At 37.7% G+C, this 26,408-nt stretch overlaps 1 protein-coding gene across 4 annotated transcripts in view; it reads left to right on the top strand.

The window, feature by feature from the left end:
* Positions 1-26,408, top strand: part of KIAA0825 (KIAA0825 ortholog) — a 232,423-nt gene that overhangs the window by 28,799 nt on the left and 177,216 nt on the right. For all 4 annotated transcript variants that reach the window (XM_071731888.1, XM_071731889.1, XM_071731887.1 and 1 more), the window contains exons 3-4: positions 8,211-8,379; positions 13,340-14,009. In XM_071731888.1, the coding sequence (XP_071587989.1) occupies positions 8,211-8,379; positions 13,340-14,009 (839 nt within the window). The remainder of the gene's footprint in view (positions 1-8,210; positions 8,380-13,339; positions 14,010-26,408) is intronic.

The following is a 26,408-nucleotide window of genomic DNA, read 5'->3' as shown; positions in this document are numbered from 1 at the left end:
GTGCTATAAGAAAAGAAAAAAAAAAAAAGAAAAAAAAAGGGGTGGGGGGAGAAGGAGGGAAAGACCATCTATGCGAAATTGTTTTATTTCTCAGGTTTAAGGGAGTAAATGGTTTATTCATTCACTGTTACATGTTAGGGCTCTTATTACACATGCATGTTAATTGTATTTTTACAACAGTTTGTAGAGGAAGGTGAGGATGAACTTCCAAGTGCATTGTCATTGCTGGCCAGTTTTATATCCAGTGATGGTCCTGGGTTCTTCTAGAGTGTAAAGTTGCATTCATAATTTTATCAGGACTGCCATTTGTGCCCCGTAATTCCCCTCAGAGTTGATTTGATTTTTACTGTTTACTAAAAATGAGGTAGTGGGCTTTTTTTTTTTCATAATTGGAGAATTAAGGATTGGTAAGAGCTAACTTTATACCAACCCACAAAACTAAGACTTTCAGCTGACATTCAGTACTTCTAAGCAAAAAATAAGGTACAGAGCTTGAAACCAAGGTTGTTTTGCTGAATTTGAAGTGAAAGCCAGAAATATGTTCAGCAATTGATATTCTCTGTGTATTCTTGGGTTTTTTCTTTAATGTCTGGCTGCATTTTAGTGCTGTTAAGGTGGTATACATGGTGTGGGGCTGCAGAACAGAGTGAGGTACTGTGGGTCTTCACTAGAGCGATGCCTCGGAATTCAGAAACGTTATTTATTAATAATTGTGTCTCCACAGTAACAGTGCCATAGGCTTTATTTGGCTTCAATCTGATGAACTCCAGCATGACCCTCTGTCTATTTAGCAGTGATTCAGTCAGCTGGGATCCTGATGGAGGTCTCATTTGAAGGGCTCCAGTGAGGTCAATACTAATAAGTGCTTACAGCACGGCAGCGTGTCCCAAAGCTGTTCAGTATAAATTGTCATCATTATTTGAGCAACCAGCAAGGTTCCTTAGCTTGGGAATAACACACTATCTAGAAAGTACCTCAATAAGGATGCTAGTATGGCATTTTTTTTCTTAATGATTATAACTTTAATGATTCACATAGAAATATTTCCCAGTATCAACACTGCACACGGAAGGGGTGCAGGAGTTCCAAGCAAGTTACCAAGCACTGCTTGGTAAAATCAGGTCCCACCTGATTTTCATAGAATCCTAGAATCCTAGAATGGGCTGGGTTGGAAGGGACCTCAGAGCTCATCAAGTCCAACCCTTGCTCTACTCCCCCCGTGGTTCCCAGCCCATGGCACTGAGTGCCACATCCAGGCTCTTTTGAAATATCTCCAGGGATGGAGAATCCACCCCTTCCCTGGGCAGCCCATTCCAAGGGCTGATCACCCTCTCCAGAAAGAAATTCTTTCTAATGTCCAACCTAAACCTCCCCTGGCACAACTTGAGACCTCTTGTGCCCTCTTGTCTTGCTGAGGGTTGTCTGGGAAAAGAGCCCAACCCCCCCCTGGCTCCAACCTCCTTTCAGGGAGTTGGAGAGAGTGATGAGGTCTCCCCTGAGCCTCCTCTTCTCCAGCCTCAACACCCCCAGCTCCCTCAGCCCTTCCTCACAGGACTTGTGCTGGATCCCTTCCCAGCCTCCTTGCTCTTCTCTGGACCTGCTCCAGCACCTCAATCTCCTTCCTGAGCTGAGGGGCCCAGAACTGGACACAGGACTCAAGCTGTGGCCTCCCCAGGGCTGAGCACAGGGGCAGAATCCCTTCCCTGGACCTGCTGGCCACGCTCTTCCTGAGCCAGCCCAGGATGCCATTGGCCTTCTTGGCCACCTGGGCACACTGCTGCCTCCTCTTCACCTTCCTGGCAATCCAGACTCCCAGGTCCCTTTCTGCCACTCTGTGCCCAGCCTGGAGCTCCCCATGGGGTTGTTGTGGCCAAAGTGCAGGACCTGGCACTGCATCAGAACTGGAGTATGCAAGGGGACGTTCTCAAGCTCAGAGGTGCTGCTAACATTTTCTGGTTTTTATTGAAGAAAATCTTACTCCTCTCTGGAATTTTCAGAAGCAGCTGCACCTCACTTGTTATTCAAGAGAATTAACAAAATCTTGACGTTTCCATCCAAATTCAAGTGGTTGAATATATGTGGGAGAATTTCAAGATAGAGTTAAATAGTAGAGAAATAAAAATTGCTAAGTTCATCAACTTTACTCAGATCTAATACTCAGCTCTCAAGGAGAATTGGACTCTTCTGTGTGAATTCAGCCTACTTGCTATACAGGGAATGTAATTTTTTCCTGTTAAGCCTGTGTTGTCTTTGTGCAGGATCTGAGCTTGGGAGAGTTGTTTCTTATCACTTTGCCAGATGGAGAGCAGGGAGTTTCTCAGGGACTGGCTATTTTTAAATAGCTATACCATCTCTTAACTGCAGCCTACACTATACTCGTGTCAGTAGCCTAGGTAGCTCCTCAGCTCTCATGTGCATCCTCAGAAGCTGTAAGCAGATATTTGATTATTCCATTTCACATCACAATACACAAGACAGTGGGTTTTTTTAGCCCTGTTTTTTCACTATCATGTTTCAGCCCATGGTCTTGAAAGGCTCCCTTTGCCAGGCTACTGAAATAACTTCTGAAACTTCTGAAATAACCCAGGCAAAGCTTGCGTCTTGTGGACTGAAATATCTCAAGTTTTTAAAATGTGATTGGAAATTAACAGTAGGCAGAACTTCAGGGAGAACTGGTTGTTCTCACATGGTGAAGCTGTTGAGTAAGTTTCTCTAGTTTGCTTCTTTCTGGTTTCAGTGGTCTAGTTACTTTACATTTTTGGTGGCTATCAAGTAGCTAAATTAGAGATATGAAGAAGAGACTGCATATTTGTTTCATGTTTTAAGGCCAGAGATTGCAATAGGAAGAATTTAGGAAACAGATCTTACAAGGCTTTTAGTTTAATAAGCCTGTAACTTTTGGATTGATGTTTCAAAGAATTGCTATTTTTAAAAACCTAAATCAAGACATGTTTGACCTAACAGCATTTTTCTAAAGAGGTAAAGTTTTTGTAGTTGGTCTTTCATCATTTATGTTTGTCTGCCTATAAAATACTATTTCACTTTGTTCTAGTTGGTCTTATTTTATTTTGAAGAGAGCCTAGATCCAAAATATAAATAAGAGAATAATGTAGTCAGACTATGAAAAAAAAATTAACATACACACAAATATGAGGTAATAACAAAACCTGTTGTTAGCAGTAGCAACATTGCTTTCAAGCTTTCTCCTTTGCTGTTGACGTTGCCATTGTAAAGAAAAAAAAAAATCTAAAAAGGAATTTTAGCTGTTTATGTAGTTGGGTTAATGAGAGTAAGAAAATGGACATGCCAGAAAGAGTAAGCTGATTGTCAGATAGGCTGGAATTGAACAGCATAAGCGTTGTAGGCCTGGAACTAGAATAATTTATTATTTTTTCAGAATGTATTTGTACCATGAATGTTACTTCAGGTTATCATAAGCATTGCATTAACATGGTAAATAGACATTTTTTATAAAAATACCTTGATTTTGTTCAAGATAAAGTTATCAAAACATTCTTTGCATGAGTCTTTATGGGTTTTTTTCAAGTTAGTTTGTATCAAGCAATTTAAAATTTACTAGAAAAAAAATTATTTTGTATTTATGTTTAAGTTTCTGCTTTTTAAAACACGGTAGTGCTGAGGCATTGGTGATGACCTCATGACATTGTCATGAGAAACTCTATAATATTTCCTTCTTGTCAGGTCAGCTTTCATGAAACAAAACAAAATGTTTGTTTCCACATAGGAGAAAGTCTAATAAGGAAGATACCTCTGATAATTATAATAGTAAAAGTCTTTCTCAGAAGTTTCTTACTGCTGGAACTATACACCAGGTCCTCTGATGCAGTTTTCCAAATTATATGACTGATTTTGTATAAAATAACGTGTATCTTTAGCAATCAAGCTTCTTAATGAACATGCATAATAATAACAGGGGAGTATTATGTTAGTGTTAGAAGCAATTATTTCATTACTTTTAGAGCAGCCTGTTCTTAATAAAAGACATGTAAGCTCTAATTCCAAAGGCAGATCTCCATGGGTATGAGAATCTTAAGCATAAGTAACGTGAGGTTTAAAGATAATTTCACTTTATAGCACAGCAGTTTAATTTAACCATGCTCATTGTCATTTTATGGCTGTTTCATATGCCATGTGAAATAAATTGAAACAGTGCTTGTTAGAAATTGAGAGGAGTTAGGAGATCATCCTTCAACTTACTCATAGTAATCCCAGGCAATGGAAAATGATCTATGGAGACAGCAGCCCTCATTCTGATCCCGTGCTTTTCAAAATAATGTTGTGCCAGTGTGACAGTGCTTACACTATCAGCTCCACTGCAGTACTTAGCTTCTAACTGTTTGTCCATTGATACAGACACTTAAAAAGCAGTCTTGCTTAGTCTTAAAAACTGTCATTAACTTAACAAATAACAGCACCGAGGAGTCCTCAGGCTCAGCCTGAGGAATTGGGAATCCTTACAAAATGGTATTGACAAGCTGCTCCAGAAAAGCACTCCATATGGCATAACAGAACCATGCTTAGTGTATTAAAAAATATATCAGGCCCTCACCTGCATAAAGGAGAAGCTATTTCAGCTAAATCATATATTATATCATATATCCCATACCTCATTTAGTGGTTTGATGCCTGCTTTTTGTTGTGTCTGAACTATTTAGGCAGATACAAAGAAAATTAGAGGCCTTCTTGCTGTCCCATGGATAACTTGTTGTCCACCAGGACTCCCAGGTCCTTCTCCATGGGGCTGCTCTCCATCAGAGCACCTCCTAACCTCTTCTGCTGCATTTTGTTATTCCTTCCCAGATGCAGGGTTCTGCACTTGTTGTTGCTGAACCTCACTGGGTTCCTCCTGGCACAACTCTCCAGCCTGTCCAGGTCCCTCTGGATGGCAGCTCAGCCTCCTGGGGTGTCAGACACTGCTCCCAGCTTTGCCTCAGCAGCAAACTTGCTGAGCAGACACTCAGTCCCTTCATCCAGGTCACTGATAAAGATGTTGAACAGGACTGGACCCAGCACTGGATCCCACAGCTCCCAGTCTCCAGCTGGACTCTGCACCATTGCTCACCACTCATTGGGCTCTCTGGTGTAGTCAGTTCCTAATCCATCTCACTGTCCATTCTTCTGTCCCACATTTCCCCAGCTTGCTCACAAGGATGTTATGGGAAACTGTGTCAAATGCCCTAAGCTCAGAGCATCCAGTGCTCTCCCTGCATCCCCCCACTCAGTCACAACATCACCAGGGGGCTATCACATGAGTCAAACATCATTTCCTCTGGTAAATCCCTGCTGACCACTCCTGAAAACCTTCTTGTGTTCCATGTGCTTAGAGAGGACCTCCAGAGTGAGCCTCTCCATCATTTTTCCAGGGATGGAGGTGAGGCTGACTGGTCTGTAATTCCCTGGCTCTTCCTTCTTGCATTTTCTGAAGACTGGAGTGAGGCTGGCTTTCCTCCAGTCCTCAGGCACCTCCTGTTTGCTGAGATTTAGGAACTGGTAAGCTTCTGTGCAGATCTATCATAATTTTTACCTGCAGGAGGGGCCACTGATTTTTTTCCACATGATTCCCTTATCAGTATTGGGAAAAAATGCCTAAATGGCCTGGTCTTGAGAAGTCTGCATCCTCTCCACAGCTTGTAGTTTGGCTACACACACCTTGCACACAGGTTGCTGTGCCAAAGACATTTAGTTTCATAATCCTGAGAACAGGTTTCAAAAGTTAAGAGTAAAAATGCCATACTTTTGTCAACTTTAAAAATTGGTATTGATGGATGAGCTGTCCCATCAGGACTGAAGGCTGTTTTTCATGGGGCTCCTATGTGCTGCTGATAAGGTCCCTGGATGATGGGGGACTTCACTTTGGACTTGGTTTTATAGAAGTGTTTAGCAGGCTGGCCATGTATTAATAAATTTCAAATGTTTTTATATATTTTGGTTCTAGTTGAAGCCAGCACATTTCACTGCTGCTTTAGACTTTCAGAAACCAGATTGAGCAAATACAATTTGATAGAGCACTTTGGATGGGTTACCTCATGGTTTTTTTAGCATGAAACAAGTACACTCATAATTCTTAATGAATACAAATAATTATGGGAAAAGAAGCTGTTTGAAATTATCTGCTTCTCTCTATGAATTTTTTTGAGAAGTTTTACAGTAATTTGGAAACAACTGTTTATTTTTTTTGTGACATTCTAAATGCTACACTTCTGCTCTTACAATCCTATGTTGTCCTTACATTCTATAATGGTGCAGTTTTTATATGCATCTTGTTCTTATTTAGTACTGGTTTCAAAGAAAGCAAATGCACAAAGTGAAACTTACTATCAGAAAAGAACAGACTTATCTAGTGTTTCCTTGTTGTAGGCAAATAAAAATAAAAGTAACACACAGGCAACTACTGATGTCTGAACTCACTTTACTGTGATCATTTGCTTTTTTATTCCAGTATTTTTAAAAAACCATGTAGTCAAAGTAACAAACACAGTTCCCATAGATATAGATGATGTCAATTTACTTAATTGTTTTTGATCAGAATGAGACAGCTAATGAGAATTCACTGCATAATGTCTGCAAAAGAATAAGTGCAAATCACTCAATAAAGGAGAAAATCCAGTAGAAAAATCTAATAAATACTTCTGCACCCTGAAAACTGTAGTGCAGGCAGAATTAGTCAGTGGGTAATATGCAGAATATCTCTTAGTACATAGGGAAGTTATGCACAAAAAAAGAAAAACTTTATTCAAGGTCACTAGCTAAAAAAAAATAAAATCTAGTTTTCCATTTTCTCTGAAAACTGTAAGTCTTTAAGTGGGTATTTTCTGTGAGGCTGGTCATACACTTAAAGGTGTTGTTTGTTTTCCAGATCCTTCCCTCTCATCCTCCTTTTCTCCTCTTCCCTTTGTTTTTTTTTAAACCTTACTCTCTTGCCTTCTATGTCCAAAACTAGTCAAGTCAGAAAATATTAGAGAGCACTTCAAAAAAAAATATATCCATACTTTATCTCTGTAATACAGAGAAGTGAGTAGCAGTGTAATAGAGGTTTCTTGCTTGGTTGATGACATAAAACCAGAAAGTAATGTGATAAAAAGCTTGTGACATGGAAATACCTGTAAAGAGCTGAGTCTCATATAATCCCATATAGATTAGAGAGCTAGAAAAAACTAAATTTTGTGTTCAACCTGCATCCTTTTTTCTGCTGTAAGAACATAAATGGAATAAATAATATACTCTAAAATAAAATTCAGGTGGTAGTGAGAGTCACTTTGCACTTCAATAAACCAAAACTGACATCAGCCTATTGTTGGTTTTGTTTGTATTAAACCTAGATCTGCCTAGAACTTGTCAATACTGTTTTTCTAACTGAAATGATATAAAATATTAAGCAATTTAAAAAAAAAAAAAAAGTAGTTCTGAAATACCTAAAAGATGTTTTTGTAGGAGATCTGAAGTTAAATTGTTTCTAGATTTTTCTTTCTTGTGTGTTTTCACGTAAGTATCCACTCAATTACATGTTAAATAGTTTTGGATACTCAATTATTGTGATTTTTGCAAATGAAATTCCTGTAATGCCATACCAGCCACACATGATTTCATAAACATGATTATGATTCCAGATGAATGTTACGAAGTAGATCAGCTCTTTGAAAACAAACTGTTTTTTATCAAATATTCTAATGACAAAAACAAGGAAGGAAAGATCTGCTTTCTCAGCACAACTGACTTTCAAAATTCTTTTCAGCATATTCTGCGGTGTCAGTGGGTCTTTAAGAAGTTGTTAATACATGTTATGTATTATAAAACAACTGCTGATTGCTAAGAGAGCAAAATGACACATTCACCTTTGAATATGGGAGCTAATTAAGCACCAAGGACCCAATTTTAGGTTGCCTGATGTCTTATTCACTAGCTACTTGTTTAAAAAGTACAAGATTTTTTTTGAGAAGTGAGGCAGTACTTAGTTTTGTTGAGAATGGTACAATCTGGCCTGAAGGAAATTTATTCTTGCTCTAGCTTTGCTGTCTTTAAGGATAATCCTACAAATTCACTTTGTGAGAGTAATTTAAGCTATGCAGAAGAAGGACTGGTGTTACATTATTTCAAAAATATTTTTCTTTTAAAAATATGTAGTATGTAAAATGCTTGCTATATCTTAATTATGAAAAAAACTGCTTTTTGTTTGTTTGTTTGTTTTTTAGCATAGAAAAGTGTCTTAAAGATCTGCAATCAGAAGTAAATGAAATATGTGCTGATGAGATACTCCAGAGCACAACTGACTGCCTCGAGTGGCTAAATAAGTGCAATTTTAGTTCTCTCAGACCTTCATCCACACACCATGGAGAGCTAATGGAGTTCCTTAGGACCCTGGTAAAAAGTGTTTAATGAAGACTTTAATGTTTGGGAAAACTGATTATATAGTGGGTGGGATTGTTTGGGTTTTTTGTTTCCTGTAGGTTAATTAGGTTTTTTTTTTCAGGTCTCATTCTTCACTGTGGTGAGGATAGGTCAGAAATTTTATTATAAGGCTTGTTACTGTTTTTATGTCTGCAGCAGGGGCTTATTTTTCCTTTTGATCCTGCTTTAAGTAGACAGACTTGGGACAAAATCTTTTTCTGTATTATTTAAGGATTAACTTCTTATCTACTTTTACTCATTAGAAATATGGGTGTTGCATCAAGTGTCCTAGCAAGTTGTACAACTGGACATAACCAGAACCAGATTTTATTTCAGCAAAAAATTCCATCACTTCAGAAGGCATTTTTATCCCAAGTATTTAGTATAAGTTGACCTTAGAGTGCATATGTGGAAATGGATGTCTGGGAAATTTGATTGGCTAGATAAGTGAAAGATGACACCTCATGAATGCCAGCCTGCAAGCTTTAATATGAACTATCTATATGTTGGTTTGTGGGATGTACATATGTGTGAGAGTCAAGTGAGCAGCAGCCCATGGATTGTTCTTTGGTTTTCTGCATCATATTTTACTTGTAGGGCATGAGCACCATCAGGCTAAAATTGTTTTACCTCCTCACTACACCTCAAGCTCCATCAAAGGAGGTTGGAACAGGGTCAAGGGTTGGACTTGATGATCTCAGAGATCCTTCCCAACCTGGGTGATTCTATAACCTTTTAGGATCCTTTCCAACCCAAGCCATTCTAAGATTCTGTGATTCATCAAATTACCACTCACTGTTTTTAAACTGGCTGTTGATTTCTCAGCCAACCCTGAATCCCCTGGGTATTGGGTTGTGTAATTCATTTCCAGAACCACCAAATCATTAATGTTCATGTGCTGAAGGAGTGATTTTTTTTGTCCCCTTGTAACACAGGTGATGAATATTGCTGTTCATAATGGCCCTTGCTCAAAGGTCTCAGGCTGCTACATGTCATGCTCCATCTAGAAAAAATGAGAGAACCCCAGAAAGTGGTAACCTATGAATTGGTTTGTTATTCCTCTTAGTCCAGGGCATGGCAATAGTGATGGAGTTGTCTCCATTCCCTGCTCCCTTCCTTCTCCAAGGTCTGTTCAGGCCATGTACCTGAACACCAGATGGCGGCATTTGTTTGGGAAACGGCGAAATGTCCCCATCTCTGGGATGCTTGGGGGTGAATCTTACACAAAATGTGTTTCCAGGCTCTTCAAGGAGCTTGCTGACTGCACAGCAGTCTGGTTATGGGCTGTGGAGTCCAGTTAAAGCCTTGAGAATGGCTCCGTGTCAGGATGCTGAACAGAGCAGGGTGAGGAGTCTCCATTCTGCAGAGTTTACGAGGAAAACATCTGTGGAGCTCAGCAACTTGGGCAGCAGTGTTTGCAGGCTCATGGCTTCTGGGGTAACCCAGCCTGTTGTGTAGACCAGACTACAGATTAAAAGTGTTTATATCTATTAGCCCAGGCAATCCATCTGTCAGAAGTTACACTGTGGGTAATCTTTCGCTCCACAAACGTGTCTGCAGTAAACAATTTTCAAAAATATTCAACATTAATGAGATTATTACAGTATGACCTTTCTTAAATGTGTATTTCCATCCGTTGGACTAATTACTTACTTAATTTCTCACTTGCAAGCTTTTAATTAAGTATCATAGAATATATCTTCACTAATAGTAAGCTTCCTTCTAATTCAGGACAATATCCCTATTAATTGTTATCCCTTATGTGTGTTTGTTTTGCTGTTGATATTGTTTATTTTCCAAGCTGTTGGAACAATTAAAATACCAGTGCAAAGCTCTGAACGTGCTTTGGCAGGGGTGCTATATTTAGGCTTACTGTTAGCATGGGATTCTCATGCATTTGTGAATTCTCATGGGAATGCTGAGAAGTTCTTCATGAAGCCTGAAAATATTAATTATGTGAAAATTCATCATTCTGTGTACTGTTCTGTAATTCTAAATATATGAAAGCTGAATATATACATGAATACATTTTCATTAAATTCTGTTCTTGCTGAAATAATGACAACAAATATTTTAAACAAAATCTTCATCTTACTGGAGTTGTTTACTGACATGGCAGGTACTGATCTGTAGTAGTAGTAGTGGTCCAGTTTGTAGACCACAAATGTTTTCCTGTAAATTATTGTCTTGAAATTTCCATGCATATAAAAGAACTTTTCGTGAGTCTCTAAGACCTCTGGATACTAATTTGGATCTTTTTCTCTTGAAGAGTTTTGGCATCATCTTTTGAAGTATTTTTACAGGTTAATTTTTAAATAGAAAAGCCTATGTCAATACAGGCAATGTTCAAAGGGACTTGATGACACCATGTTTTCAGAGCTTCAAAGTTCACTTCAGGGGCTCTTTTTCTGAGTAACTCCAAGTCTAAGATGGGATCTGCAAGCTCCCTGTTTTTAATGCTTAATTTTAAGTTGCAAAGGGCTTGAAACAATGCTTAGATTCTTTCATGAATAAAAATGTTTCTGCTTAGCCTTAAAAAACAGCAGTTTTGGATTTATCATCCAAAGGCATCAATTCTATTCACTGTGTTGACAGCATCTCTTGTTTTCTTCAGTTCAGAATACAGTATTTGAGCATGATATATAAAAAAAATAACCTTGAAACTTCTGAATTCTACCTGTGGAGACTTTACTCTTCAACACAGTGGTTAATGTTTGGGGTTTCACATTGCACACTGAGGCACATTCTCTTTGAGACCACAGAATTTTATAGAATACTTCAGCAGATAATTACAGAAAATGTAATCAGGCTTAGGTATATGCATATTGATAAGTATGACTTAAGATTTTAACCAGTTATATATCTTTCTGTCACATGCACATGCTTTTAACAGCATATTTGGCTCATAATTTCATTATTATTCTGGCAAATAAGAAATAAAGGAGTGCTGATACTGAATAGTTTTGTGACTCAAAAGCATGAGGCAGAAAGTAGCATATTTGGCTCATAATTTCATTATTATTCTGGCAAATAAGAAATAAAGGAGTGCTGATATTGAATAGTTTTGTGACTCCAAAACATGAGGCAGAAAAAAAATCCCACTGGAGTTTTTGTTTTGGTTTGGGGTGGGGAGGGTTGGGTTTTTTTGTCTTTTTTTTATATTTTCATAAATTATCTATTTCTAAAAGTTTGCCACAGTAGAAAAATTGAATATTTTTTTATCTGGAAATTATTATATTTATACAATATCAGACTAAAGTTTACTTCATTTAAACCCTTTCAAAACAGAAAAAAAATGAATGGTCTCTTCAAATACTGTAGGTTCCATAAATCAGTAGTTCTGAAGGTGGGAGGTTGCTGACAGTTTCTTTACCATCCTGGCTTTATAGGATGTATTATAGCTGGGAGAACCAGGTAATCACAGAATCATGGAATCTTTCAGGTTGGAAAAGACCCTTGGGATCATGGGACCATCATCCCTCCTCTACAGAGTTTTCCCCTAAACCATATCCCCCAGAATGACCTTAAACACATCAGGGATGGAGACTCCCCCACCCCCCTGGGCAGCCTGTTCAGTCTCTAAAGGACTTGATAAAGGATTTGTGATAAAGTGGAAAGAATTGTCCTGGTGTGATTTCCACACAGCTTTTCTCTGTTGGGGAGAAGCAATAGGAGGTGAGGGAGGAAGTGAGAGGGCTTCTAGGTCCTGCTTCACCAAAGTCATCCCTGCTTGGCTCCTGGAACGCAGAAAATCAAGAGTGCCACCAGTTTCACTCACTTTTCTTGGGGCTGTGATGGAGAACTGAGAGCAGGTCTTTACAGATAAAAATTGGATGGGCATAAGCCTGTGTCCAAAGCCAACATGAAGCAGGAAAAATGTTGAGGATGTGGAAAATGGGTTTATAACAGGCAAGCTTTTTTCTCCAAGGAGGGAAGGAGATTTTACTGTCCAGTGACCACAGGACTTGAGTTGTATTCTACTCACACCAGACACACCCTCTTCATGATTTGTTTCATGCATGTTAAGAGAAGTCAATGAGTATTGTTTAATTTTTTGTGGTTCTGGGCCAAGTAGGAAACACTGAGCTGTGACAAGAGGCCTTGATGTTTGCTGCGTGGACTTCAAGCAGCTGTAAGGTCAGAGCAAGACCTGGACCAAGAGCAAAGCTCCTCAGGCTCAGGTGAAACAGGGACAGCACATTCTGATGTGGTTTCCCTTCTCCTGAGAACTGGCCTCCTTCCTCTTCTCCCACACATGCAGCTGAGATGTATTAAGAGGTTTCTTTATTAATGTGTATAATGGTAATGTGTCAGTCTGCATCATGGCTTGACAGCATCTGTGTATTATCATTATTCTTCTGCCCTGTGTGATCTAAGCCTGCTCAATTCTTAACAAGTTTGCAATTTTAGTCCTTTCAGGGCATCCTGGGAAGATTATTTTATCCTTAGAATGGCCTTTTTGATGTTTGCCTGCTGAGTTAAAACATAGAAAGCAACAATGCTTCATTTTACGAATTCCTGTCTGGTTTTATGAGCAAAACCTCTCATTATCTGTGCAAATCTTGAGTAATTTTTCATACTGCTTTCTTTCAAAGATGTGCATGTGGACCACAGCAAACAGGCTGCCAAGGCTTACCTAATGAGGTTTCCACAGCTTTCCTTTGACTTGTGTGTTAGAATTGATTGAGAAAAGAGAGTGACAGTGTAAGAAAGATGGGAAGAGGAATGTGTGTTATTGGAGCAGGTAGACAAGGAGATGAATTGGTGCACAAATCCATGGAGAAACAGGCTTTTCTGTTTCTGTTGTTTATGCAGCAATTTATTTGAGTCTCCTATTTGCTAAAAAGATAGTTTGGGGAAAAAAATGGTAAAGTGTAAAGCTGTAGAATTAAGGAAACACTTCTAAAACACTGTCTTGATTTACCTTTGTTAGCAAAGCTTGCTGAAGAATGAACAAAATCAAGAGGAAATGATACTCCACTTCCTTCTGGACCTCTCTAGTCAGTGTGGTGTCTCATTCCCCTGTACTCCCAGTGGGACTCCTTTTGAGTTAACATCTTCCCTCCATGCTGTTGAGGATGATTCAGCTATGGATGTGAAATCTCTCTGGGATGATGTGAGATTGCATCTTCGACGATTTTTAGTGCACAGACTGCAAAGCCAAGAAGAAACAAGTGCCAGTGCTTCACAGCAACAAATGGAATTTAAAACCCAGTGCATCCAGCAACTTTTATTTCTTTATCCTGAATCAGAAGTCTTAACAAAGTATCAAAACATGCAGAATAAGTTTGTCCGTGATCTCCTGCAGAACTGTATTTTGTCTAGTTGTGGGGAAACCAACTTTGATAAGGTGGTTCATGGTTACCAAAGTTCCATACCCACCTTGTGCACCATGATAAAGGAGGATATGTATATCCTAAGTGGAACTATTGATCCCTCTTCGTCACTGAAGTTTATTAATGAGACTTACCTGGATACCATCACTGAAGAAATGACACTTCTTCTTGAGAGACTTTGTGAGCTGCAGTTCAAAGAAAATGCTCTACATATAGTTAAGGCAAACAAGATCTCAAAGAAGCATAGAGGAACAGTTCATGCTGTGGGTTAGTAGCCTTCTTTTATGTTTATTGCACATTATTTTAATTACTCTGTGTTTTGTTTGTTTGTTTGTTTTTTCAATATACTTACTTCCTGTGAAGAGATACTTGAGAATATTAATAACTGCTTTCTGTTTTAACCATATTTCTGCAGCTGAATTATAGTCTGTGTGTGAATTGTGATGAAAAAGGTTTTAAAGTAAGGGAGAGACATCTTATGCATATAGAAACACCATCATAATTCACTGGATAATATTGCCATGTGGTAGTTTTGCTTGTTTTTTTTTTTTTTCAGCCTAACTTATACCTGAACTAAATCAGTCTAACTGCTGAAATATGTAGTAGAATAACAACTATTTGATCCAGATTTCAAGCCCCACAGACTGCTTTGTCTTTTGCCCCCACTTTTTTCAAATTGTCAGAAATTTAAGGGAGATTACAGGAAAGTCCTTACAGTAACCTGACTGTGAAATAGACACAAGTTCCTGCTTTAGAGCTGACCCAAAAGATTACCATACAGATTCTAGTTCTCATAAACATTAAAATAAAAATTACCTTTTTGAGTCTTGTGAAAAGATGGTGAATTAGAGTTAATGCTATCTCTTAGTTTCTTCTTGTCTAAGGAATTTAAGGCAGGAAAGGAATCTGGTATCAATGTGGTATTTTTTTATTCTTTGTTCTTACAGTTGTTGAGTCTGACAACTGTAAAGGGAGGAGTCAGAGCTTTAGAAAAAAATCCTGCAGAATGGAAACTTTCATAATATAATTAACTGATGTTATGTAACTGCTTATTCAGTGCAGAGTTTTGAGCACTCCTCTGTGCATGAGCTGTTTTTTTTTAAACACAACCTTCCATAAAGGTGAAGTAGTTTGCGGATAGAAAATATTACAGGTTTGGAATAATATGGAAATTACAGAAACAGAAGATAGGTCTTGAGGTCATAAAACATGCACAAATGATGAGTGAAGTGGTGATTTGCCATGTCAATTATAATTATAAAATTATAGTCATGTGAATTTTAAATCAATGTACATGCTAATGTAAGAAGCCAACTGGAAGTTCCAATAGAGGAAATGCAGAAATTATTTTCAACAGGAGCTGAAATGTGGAGGGATATATTGGAACACATGAAGGGTAAGGGAAAAGGCATGTAGACAAGTAATGTGAAAGTAAAACTTATATGTTAGTGTGATGGAGTGTTGGTGGAAACAAGGACAGGCATTGTCAAGAGTCAGGTAGAGTTATGTCATAAATAAAAGGAAATTTATTTTTGAGTTACACGGTCAGTGAAAAGATTCACTGACAAAAAATGACTGGTGGGGAGTGGGAAGTTTTAACTTCAACTTTCTTCAGTCTCGAAACTGTTCACAAAGATGGGGAAGTTCAGATATCTCCATTTTACCTCTAAGATAAGGAGATAATGTGACCACAGAGATGGCTCTCTAAAAAGCTCCACCTATCAATTCTTCTGTATTACAAGAAGGAAGACCACAGTTCTTCAGACAGTGATTTTCCTCTGCTTAATTTTTATTTTTTTTTGCCACAGGATGTGTCTTTGTGTGTTTTGGTGCTATCACATCTATGAGGACAGATTTCCAGTGCACAATTCTAAAGTTTATTCAAAGGAGGAGAGGAAAATACGCAGAGTCAATCTTAGCACCAGCTTGCTACTTTTTAAGCATTCGCTGCAATTAATTTGAAAAATAAATCCCTGTATTTCATAGGTGGTGAAGATTCATGGGTAACAGAAGATTTTTATTTTAATTCAAAGTGTGTTAAAGGTCAGATTTACAGGCACAGAAGCTGTCCCCTTAGCACCCATGAGAGGTGTTTAGGGGTGTTTTTTGTCAATACCATTTAATCCTCAAAATTACTTTCTTCACAGTGGCTGTCACGCTCATGTCTTCACCTCTTCACTCTGTAGTACTTCATGTATTTTTACTTCAAGAGGTTGGTATGGGAGGCAAGAATTGATTTGCCTGCAGCCTCTCTTGGTACTTTTCTGCAGAATCAGACTTCTAGGTGATTAGGCTGGAACAGCCAATTAGTAAAACCACAGTAACAAAGTCATCAGGCTAGAGAAAAATGGGAAGTCAGGGCTGTGAAGTTGCATGGGATTTTTTTGTTTTTGTCATTTTATGGGCACATCATAGGATGTTACTTAGTATCATTAATCAACTCAAGCAAAATTTGTAGTTGTATTGTTTAAAAATATATTATTTAATAAATATTATAAATCTAAATCTTTTCTAAAAAGAGATTTCTGTCTTCCAAGTGTTCAAATGTACTACATTCGTAACACAGTGAGTCAGAAAGAGGCACTTTTTCTTTGGATTTAAATTGTACACACTGGAATAACTCTTCTGGAAAAGTTCTACAGAATAATTCTTTTGGGAGGTTGATAATGGTAGACAAGTTCTTAATGTCAAGTGGCTTTTCCTGCTTGGAACTCTTACTAAGTTCTGATGGCTTTGCTGCCTGCCCACAGTTCAGAGTGGAACTCTGTACTTATATATATTTATATTTATATTTATATTTATATTTATATTTATATTTATATTTATATTTATATTTATATTTATATTTATATTTATATTTATATTTATATTTATATTTATATTTATATTTATATTTATATTTATTTATATTATTTATACATTGGTTAAGTGGAAAGGTACCTTTCATAGGTTGCCTTGACAATGATACCCAGTTTGCTGAGTATCAAAAGGAAGCATACTGGAATATGGAGGGAAGAGGACAAACGGAAGGAGGTTTTTTTTCTTAGCTGTAAAGTATTTTTACCAATATGTTTCTTATTTTTGGTGGATGTTGCCCTCTGGAAACCACCAAACCAGCATATTTCAGAACAGATTTAATCTAGGGCATTCACTTGGGGATTTTATCCCAGAGGTAAAAAAATGTTTGTATTTTCTCAGTCTACCCTCAGGGAAATCCAGTTTTTGTTTTGTTGTTTTGCATTGGTTTGTTTTGTTTCCATAACAAATTCTGTAATATATGGTACTATATAGAAGAAGAAAAAATAACAGAAAATAATGAAACAATGTGTTATGTAGATAACCTGCTTCTTTTGTGAAAATATGATTAGCCAATGGCAAGGTTTTACAGAGTTAGAAATCTTTTAAATATTTCATATATAGCAATCTATTTGGGAATTAAGGAATTAACTTTTTCACATTGTATTAAAGCAGTTATGTGTTGAGAGCTGCAATGAGATTGTATCCATTTATCAGGATTGAGGATGAGCGCGTTTTGAGGGAGAAACTGGCAAATGGTATGTGGCAAGAGAAAAAATCTTTGGAACTTGGCATCTTTGATTGCCAACTCAATATATTTTGTAACTCTATTGATTGGAAGTTGGGGAATGTCACGCAAAAAGGGCTGGAAGGAGAACCTGGAAAACTCCAGGCCCGTCAGCCTGACCTCTGTGCCTGGCAGGGTTATGGAACAGATCATCCTCAGTGTAATCACACAGCACCTGCAGGATGGAGAAGGGATCAGACCCAGCCAGCACGGGGTTAGGAAGGGCAGGTCCTGTCTGACCAACCTGATCTCCTTTTATTATCAGGGGACTGCCTGGGGGATGAGGGGAAGGCTGTGGATGTGCTCTACCTGGACTTCAGCAAGGCCTTTGACACCGTCTCCCATAGGATTCTCCTGGAAAAGCTGTCAGTCCATGGATCAGGCAGGAGCACTCTGTGCTGGGTTAGGAACTGGCTGGAACGGGCCCAGAGAGTGGTGCTGAACGGGGCTGCATCAAAATGGTGGCTGTGGTGTCCCCCAGGGATCAGTGTTGGGCCCAGTGCTGTTTAATATCTTTAGTGAGGATTTAGATGAGGGGATTGAGTTCATCATCAGCAAATTCACAGATGACACCAAGCTGGGGGGAGTGTGGATCAGCTGGAAGGCAGGAGGGCTCTGCAGAGGGACCTGGACAGACTGGAGAGTTGGGCTGATCCCAACGGGATGAGGTTCAACACAACAACCCCATGGGGAGCTCCAGGCTGGGCACAGAGTGGCAGAAAGGGAGCTGGGAGTCTGGATTGCCAGGAAGCTGAAGAGGAGCCAGCAGTGTGCCCAGGTGGCCAAGAAGGCCAATGGCATCCTGGGCTGGCTCAGGAACAGCGTGGCCAGCAGGTCCAGGGAAGGGATTCTGCCCCTGTGCTCAGCCCTGGGGAGGCCACAGCTTGAGTCCTATGTCCAGTTCTGGGCCCCTCAGCTCAGGAAGGAGCTTGAGGTGCTGGAGCAGGTCCAGAGAAGAGCAAGGAGGCTGGGAAGGGATCCAGCACAAGTCCTGTGAGGAAGGGCTGAGGGAGCTGGGGGTGTTGAGGCTGGAGAAGAGGAGGCTCAGGGGAGACCTCATCACTCTCTCCAACTCCCTGAAAGGAGGTTGGAGCCAGGGGGGGTTGGGCTCTTTTCCCAGGCAACTCTCAGCAAGACAAGAGGGCACAAGAGGTCTCAAGTTGTGTCAGGGGAGGTTTAGGTTGGACATTAGTAAGAATTTCTTTCTGGAGAGGGTGCTCAGCCATTGGAATGGGCTGCCCAGGGAAGGGGTGGATTCTCCATCCCTGGAGATATTTCCAAAGAGCCTGGATGTGGCACTCAGTGCCATGGGCTGGGAACCACGGGGGGAGTGGAGCAAGGGTTGGACTTGATGAGCTCTGAGGTCCCTTCCAACCCAGCCAATTCTAGGATTCTATGATTCAGTCATGTTCCCAGTTGAATCAGGTACTCTTACTATCTTTAGCAGTGCAGGATTCAGCCTCTAGTGTTTAGCTCTGTTATTTTAATAGGTTTTTGGCTAGCATGTGTCATCATCTCTCTGTCTACTCTCAGCACATCGTCAGCAATTCCAATCTTCTAAAATAATACCCAAGGAATGTTACCAATCTCCCCACAAATATTTTTTGGTGGAGTTTTTTAAGATGTTTTTTCAGCCTTCCTACGCTGTTCATCATATCTGTCCTTCACAAGTTTGTGTCATGTTAAAATACTTTTAAAAACACCAAGAATGTTGTTTATCTGTTAACACACCTAGCATGGAAAGAGTCATGCGGGCAGCTGGTTTTCAGCTTATCTGGTTTGATTTTCTGCTTCAAATTCCCAGTGTGGTATTTCTTAGAAATTATTTGCAGTATCTCTGTTAAATGTGTATTGTACTTTTACCTTTTGAACATTTTCATGTTGCTTTGTTTAGAAAAATGTTAAGCTAGTTTAATCAGGCATTACTAACCTATCTTAATCCTCCATCTCCTTTAGATGAAGAAACAGCTACTCTTAGGAGTGATAAGACATCAGCCATAGAAACTTAAAACCCGTGAAATTATGCACATTTTATGTATTAGTGGAAGTTTTCCTTTGAGTTTATTTTTTATTATTTATATAAATATACTCAGAGAGTGTGGAAATACATGTGCAAACTGATTAACCTATTTTTAAATTTCCTATGATTAAAACTAAACAGATATTAGAGCCTTGAGGGGTTTTTTTTGTGGCATTCAGATTCGTTGGCTTAATATTCTCACTTAATCATAAACTTGCCAGACACCCTTAGATAGATTCTCAAATCTAATACCATTTGCCAACAAAATGTATTTGTACTGTATTTATGTAATTAATAATTTAAAAAATCTTAAAAATGGCTTGGTTTTGAGATCTGAGGCAATGCATAGTGTGTTCATCAATATCAGTAGGTACATTATTTTAAAGAAAATATTGCTACAAAGTGGAGGTACAATGAAGTGATGCAAATTTGACTAAGTACATTTTTAGCTACAGATTAAAGTATTTGGATGGATGTATTTTAATATTCCTGTTTTACCTCAGTATACCATTCTCTTACTTAGGTGTCCAGCAGGCTCCTTGCCACTTTTCCTTCTCCAGAATGTGACCAACTCCCATTCTACTCTAAAGATATTTTCAAGTGAAAACTGTCATGTAAATAATTGTATTTCTAATTTATTATTTTTAAAGCTTTGTGAATTCCTAAGGAATATATTGTGTTCATGGAACACCTAATGTGAGTATAGCATACACCTAAACTTGAACAGAATAAAATATTATTTAGAGGAGTTACATTTGTGCAGTGGGATATGCAGCAAGAGGAGAAAAAGGTTTTGGACTAACTTGTTGAAATGAAAGTAACTTGGGGACATTAAATGAAAGTAATTGGTAAGGAAAACCTATTTGATGTTACTTATTCTTAAGTATTCCCAGCAATTTGCTGTCCACTTAACTTGAAATATTAAGAGGTTTTTTTGCATATTTGACTTAAATTTGATTTATACTCTAGATTGTTTTGCACGTCTTTATTTCCCCTAGTTTATTGTTTTTTCTCTTTGAAATAAGAAGAAATCTTTCAACCATAGTTTCCAAGTGGCTCTTATAATTCCATTTAATTTAAATTCTGCCAGTTTGTGATCTCTTGAGCCACAATTATTGCCTGCAAACAATCTTTTACCATCTTTGTTTTATGTGTCCAACATATGCCTGAAATAGTTCAGTGACCACGATGAGAAAAAAACAACCCACAAGCAAACCAGTTATTTATGTCTGGGAATAATTAGGACTCAATAACTTTAGTATATTGTATTTATATCTGGAAATTAAAGAATTCCAGCCTTGGTTTCATGTAATAACTATTCCTTTGCACCTTTTTTGGGATGTATGGCCAGATTACAATCTGTTATAGATTTACAATCTATAGATTATACAATGTGTATTGTATAATCTACATATAATCTATATTGTATAAAATATATATATAATCTATATTGTATAAAACTATACAATGTTTATGTTGGAGTTACAGTTGCTTTTCCATCATCTTCTCTTACCTGTTATCCATTGCTGAAATCTGCCTTTCTACAAGTATTAGGAGGAAGGAGGAAAGTTTCTGAGTCACTTGTTTTACTGCTGTTCTGTCACAGAAAGTCCTGTTGCATCTTTCTGAAGGTCTGGTGAGGCCCATGTGGATTTACAGCTTATAATGCCCAGTATCACACCTTGCCTCAGCAGCTGAAGTTAATTATATTGCCCAGGCCCTTGCATTAATACAAGCAAGTTTTCATTTATAACGTGTTTTGAGGAACCAAACATCTTAGAAATACAAAAATTTGGAATTTATTTGTGGAAATTTGTTTGGAGGCTTTTTCACTGATACAAGTTTTAAAAATATTTTCAGATCTACATACCTATTGTAATAATGATAACAGAAATTAGAATTTCACTCTCCTGTTTTCCTTTTGCATCCTTCTACTTTTTTCCTACTTCAGCAGGTCCACAATAACCTGCTTATCCTTTCTGATGGACATGTTGGTTTTGTTTCTTTTTCTGCACAACAGCAATAACTTCTATTTCTGCTCCAGAGTGCCTGCCTACATACCCTTTTTTAGGAACAGAGTTTTAGGGGCCTGTGTAAAGAAAAATATGGGACAGGTTCTGAAAATAATTATGTCTGTCTGGACTTTGCAGCTACTGACTCCTTGAGCTGCTTTGCACAGGGCAAAATCTATAGAGCTTACACAGGTGAAGTGGAAAATCCTACGTTTTGCATCCATGGAAGATGGGGAAGTAATGTGTTTCCAGTAAAACCATGGATCTCTTCTTTCTTGTGCATATATAAACTTCACAGAAAACATGCAGACTTCAGCAAAAATGGGTTGGGTACTGCACATGGATTGAGTGAAAATGCAGATGTCATCATTAGATGTTTTACTTTATAGATACCAGAGATACCTAATTTTTTTGTTTTGGTTTTGGTTTTTTGGGTTTTTTTGTTTGTTTGTTTTTTGGGTTTTTTTGTTCTGAACCTAACAATATGTAAATATTTAAATATTCAACAGGGGCAGTATTAATCTGTTTAAAATAATGGGCCAGACTGTGTTGGCAGGAATTTTGTAATAGGAAGTTAAAAATCTAAAACCAGTGGACACAGAGATACGGCACGGATTTCTGGAGCTGTCTTTTTGTCTTGGGAAGCCTATACAATTTTGACAGCCCAAACCCAAGATCCTGTTACTTAGGGGAAACAAAATAAATGTCTTTCCATTTAATATAGGAAACAATGTGTTTCATAGCCTCTTTGTCAGATATTATTTATTCCTTATCCTTGCAAGTCTTGTGTTTGATTTCTACTGCACAATTATATTGAAAGGAAATATGAGTGGTGCTGAGGAGAAAATAAAACCATCTGTTTGAGCATAGAGAGCTGAAGTTTTAATAAAAAAAGAGATACTCTTTGAAAGGCCATATGAACATAATACCTTAGGACCATAAATGTGTTTCTAGTGGGAGAATGACATTTTTGTAAAGATTACAAGGCATTAAGCTGTTACTTTTTAAGCTTATGGTAGGGGGTAAGATAACAAAATCTAACTTACTGAAATGTCAATTAAACTGACAGAATTTCAAAGCTGGTAGCATGCCTTCTTCTTAGAGCAATTTCTTGAAATTACTTATTAAGCCCACAATATGAAGACAGGCAGGGAAATGTCATTAATGTTGAGTCCTTGTCACATTGAAAAGCTGACCCAGCCCAGAATTTTATCATCATGGTCTTATTTAATAAATAAAAGACAGCTTAATTTTCAAGTTATTTATATATTTTTTTTAATTATATTCTTGATGTTTTTCTGGGTTATGCTTTTTTCATATTGTTTTGTCCTCATGAAGTTCTTTCACTTCATCTTTTCCAACAGGAGCTCAAATCTCTCTTCTGGATTCTGTTGAGGTTGAAAGTAGTAAAATTCTTTTCTTGGGAATTTGATTTTTTTGCTTTCAAAATGTTTGCAATTAGCAAACTCCAACTAATTATCTTCCTTTTTGCTCTCAGCACACCTGCATGTTCTTCCTCAGCTTGAAGAGAGCATTTAGCTCACCATGGCCTCTTAATTATTGCATTCTCCTCCCAAGTTAAAAAGATGAAAGTGATTTACTCTCAGTTCTGATACTTTTTGAGTGGTCAAATGTCATTTTTAGATTTATATGCCATAGATTCTGTTCAGTAATAAAAAGTTTCAAAATCTGAGGGAGAATTATGAAGCTAAGCTTTCCTACTTCAGAATAAATACGTGTGTGAAGAAAAGTATGTAGAACTATGGCAAATAGGAGAAGACTTTAAAGATATCTTTTAAATAGGCTCCTGCAATATTGATGGAAGAAAAGTTGTAACAGGGGTCTTTTCAATATGTGCATCAATAACCACATGATAATTAGGTGCTCCTCATGATTTTAATCAAAACAAAGAAGGTCTTCTGTCACAAAATGTGTATTCAGGGAAAAATTTACTTGGAAAAGGGCAAAATTATTTTAGTTAAAAAAAAAAGCCAAACAGATTGTTTTGCAAAAACTTATGTATATTTAAATTGGACGTGTGTCATATCCATAAGATGGATTTTACATGCTAAGTTTGAGCATAAATCTCCTTTCATTGTGTGTTAGGCTTAGAAATTTTAAATATTCTTTCACCTTCAATCAAGGGGCTGATGTAGCTAAGGAGTATTTGACAAGCAGTGCTTTCAGTCATTTTATGGTTCTTTTCACTACATTTGCAGAATATAGCAAGGCAATGGAGATACTTCTGTCTGTCTGATCTAGGGAGAACAGAGTTGGTTGTAACCCAGTCCAACTTTTATTTAGAAATTTATCAGTTAGTGCTCTGGAGGTTTTTGTTGCCCCTGAATGTTGCAGACTGTCTGGAACTGGATCAGTTACTGGCCTCAGAATTTCAAGAAGAGCTTCTTTTTCCTCAGTAGCTTCATGCACAGATCACAATCTGGCTAAGATACAAATCTTTGTATTTAAGTACAAGGATGATGTCCTGATTTGCTGTAGGGAAGTTCAGCAATTCTGTAACTCAGAAATTCAGTGTTTTATACACTACTACCACCTCATCAACTCATATGTCTACATCTGGGCTGATGGATGATTAATCCTTCATCTGTGCTCTACCCTTTCTACAAAGTATTTGTTAAAAGGGTGTGAACTTCCAAACTTCTCTACAAATTTTTCAGATGGTACAGTCTGCCCTTTTTTCTGTATGCATAGACTTACTTCTGATTTTTATATTCCTTGTACAAGTAATCATGGGAACTTTTTGGTGACTGCCTAACTTGGATTTTGAAATATGAAGAGGTAGGAAAAGGAAATATGAGTATTTACTCCAGCTTTAGAAGGTTTTTTTTTTTGAGTGTTTTCTCTTATTAGAACAAAAGCTGTCACTATCAGCCTCTGCTGTACCTTGGAAATTCCAAGGACTAATAGAAGCAAAAGTGACAGAAGCACTTTAATCTATTATTTAAGGAAATACATAATCTCATGTGTAGAATACACAAAGGAATGATGAACACTTGGTAGGAATTCCTGATTGGTTGAAAGTTCTTAACAATCTAATTTTAATAGAGTGTGTCTGATGTAATGAACCAACCTGTGAGACACCCGACCATTCCAGTGTGGATGTAAATGCAGAGGGCAGAAAGGAAGCTGGCAGAATTTTTTTTTCATCTTTGCAGATGTTAAAAGAAATTGAAATCAGATTAAAATAAATATGTTAATTACTCTGCTTTCAAATATGAGTTTTTCTTTTATCAGCCAAGTGTTTTAAATGGTTAACAGGAGAACACATGCAAGTTTTACCAAAGTTAAAATTTCTGAGAAGGTTTGACAGACCAGGTGCTACAGAATTTTCCTTTCAGCAAAAACTTCTTAGTTTTCTTCCAGGACACCTCTATTTCAAAACAGATGCGAACTCTGGTTTGCTACAAGCTCCTTTATTTTTTTATGCATTTTTTTAAACATTCTGGTGGGGTTTGTGCACATGTGTGGAGGCTTCAGGGAACTTAATGGCTCCCTCACTCACTGGTGTTGCTGAGAAAATTCTAAAAATGAATGGTTTCAGTCCTTCTGAGCAGTATTACAAACAGCATCATTTTGTCATAGGGTAACTCTTGCAGTTCTCTAAAAAAGACTTTATAGTCACTGCTTCAGCAGAAGTTGCCAATTATAGATTAGCACTTATTAAAAAAACCCATAAATTATATAAACAACTGCAAATAATGTCTATGTACAAGTATTTTGATTAATGAAAGGGAAATGTAAAGAATGCTTGCTATTTAATTAGTAATACAATTATCAGAAAAGTATCAAATGCCAGCTGCTAAATTCCTTAAATGGACTCATCATTAATTAGTTTTCATTCAGACCCTTATTTATTTATATTTTACTTCTTTAAAATACCAGACAATGAACTGCAGAATCTGATTGTCCTGTAATTTATTACAAGATACATCTACTTTTGAAAATTAAGGGGCAGGTTGAGTCTCTAGTTTCAGAGATGTGTATCTCTGTGTAAATGTAGTTTTATTAAACTAAAAGCATTTATTTAATTTATTAAATTAAAAGCATATGAGGAATTCTCTGCAATTAGTTAAACAGAGATACAAAGTAGCTGTTTGCTGTCAAGGAGTCAGATTGGTGAGGTGTTTCCCTCAAGATTACTACATAAATTTGGTGTCAGAGCATGATCAGATGTTCTCCAACCTGCATTTCCAGCACTGGTCTCTCCTTTCATCAGTTACTCAGTGAACCTCATTTCAGGTGAAGATTTTTGGCAGACCTGTGCACTTGGTGTTAATGAAGGCCTTGGCAAGGACCTGGCAGCCTGATGTGGAGTCAACCTCCATGCTGAGGTGAAAACTGATTTCATTTAGCTGAGGAGACACTATGGAGCAGGTTTGATTAAAATTTCATGTATAGTGAATCTCTTCCTAAAGATTAGTGTAGGCTTCACTGAGGTTGTTCAGTAACTGGCAGTGACACATCTCTTTCTATAAGAGATGCACTCTCTTGATTAAATATATGCAAATTTATACATGCTTACCCTGTTTGTACATCAGTTGGTACCCCTTCACTGCATTTTTCTGACACATGCACAGTATGGATGTATAGCATAAGCACTTACAAAAGCCTAAAGCTAATAGTGATGTCTAATAAGAAAATGTTTGCCATCTTTAGATCTGTGACCATTTTTTTTTTTATTTTTTTTTTTTGAAAAGGGGACGAAAATTCCTGTAGACTGTTTGCATAAGCTGCTTATCAGATTCTCCTGGCACCCCTGGGTTTCACTGGAACTAACAGGGAGCTGCAGAGCAAGACAGGTGTTTAAAAAAAAAAACCCTTAAACACTCAGATAACAGTTTGCATCCATGTGGTTTGCTTTGCTGCCCTGATGGTGCTTTATCGCTCTGTCACTTTCAATCAGCAGAGAGTACATGTGATCAGTATATCTGATAAACTTGTCAATGCCTTTTTAAAGCAGGATTCCCCAACCTATTCTATTCAACTCAGCTCTCCTCCCCCCTTCCCTTTTTTCATCATTTCAAGTAGGA

Source organism: Heliangelus exortis, chromosome Z (assembly GCF_036169615.1).
Source record: "Heliangelus exortis chromosome Z, bHelExo1.hap1, whole genome shotgun sequence".
NCBI lineage: Eukaryota > Metazoa > Chordata > Aves > Apodiformes > Trochilidae > Heliangelus > Heliangelus exortis.
This window is presented reverse-complemented; position numbering and strand designations above follow the sequence as displayed.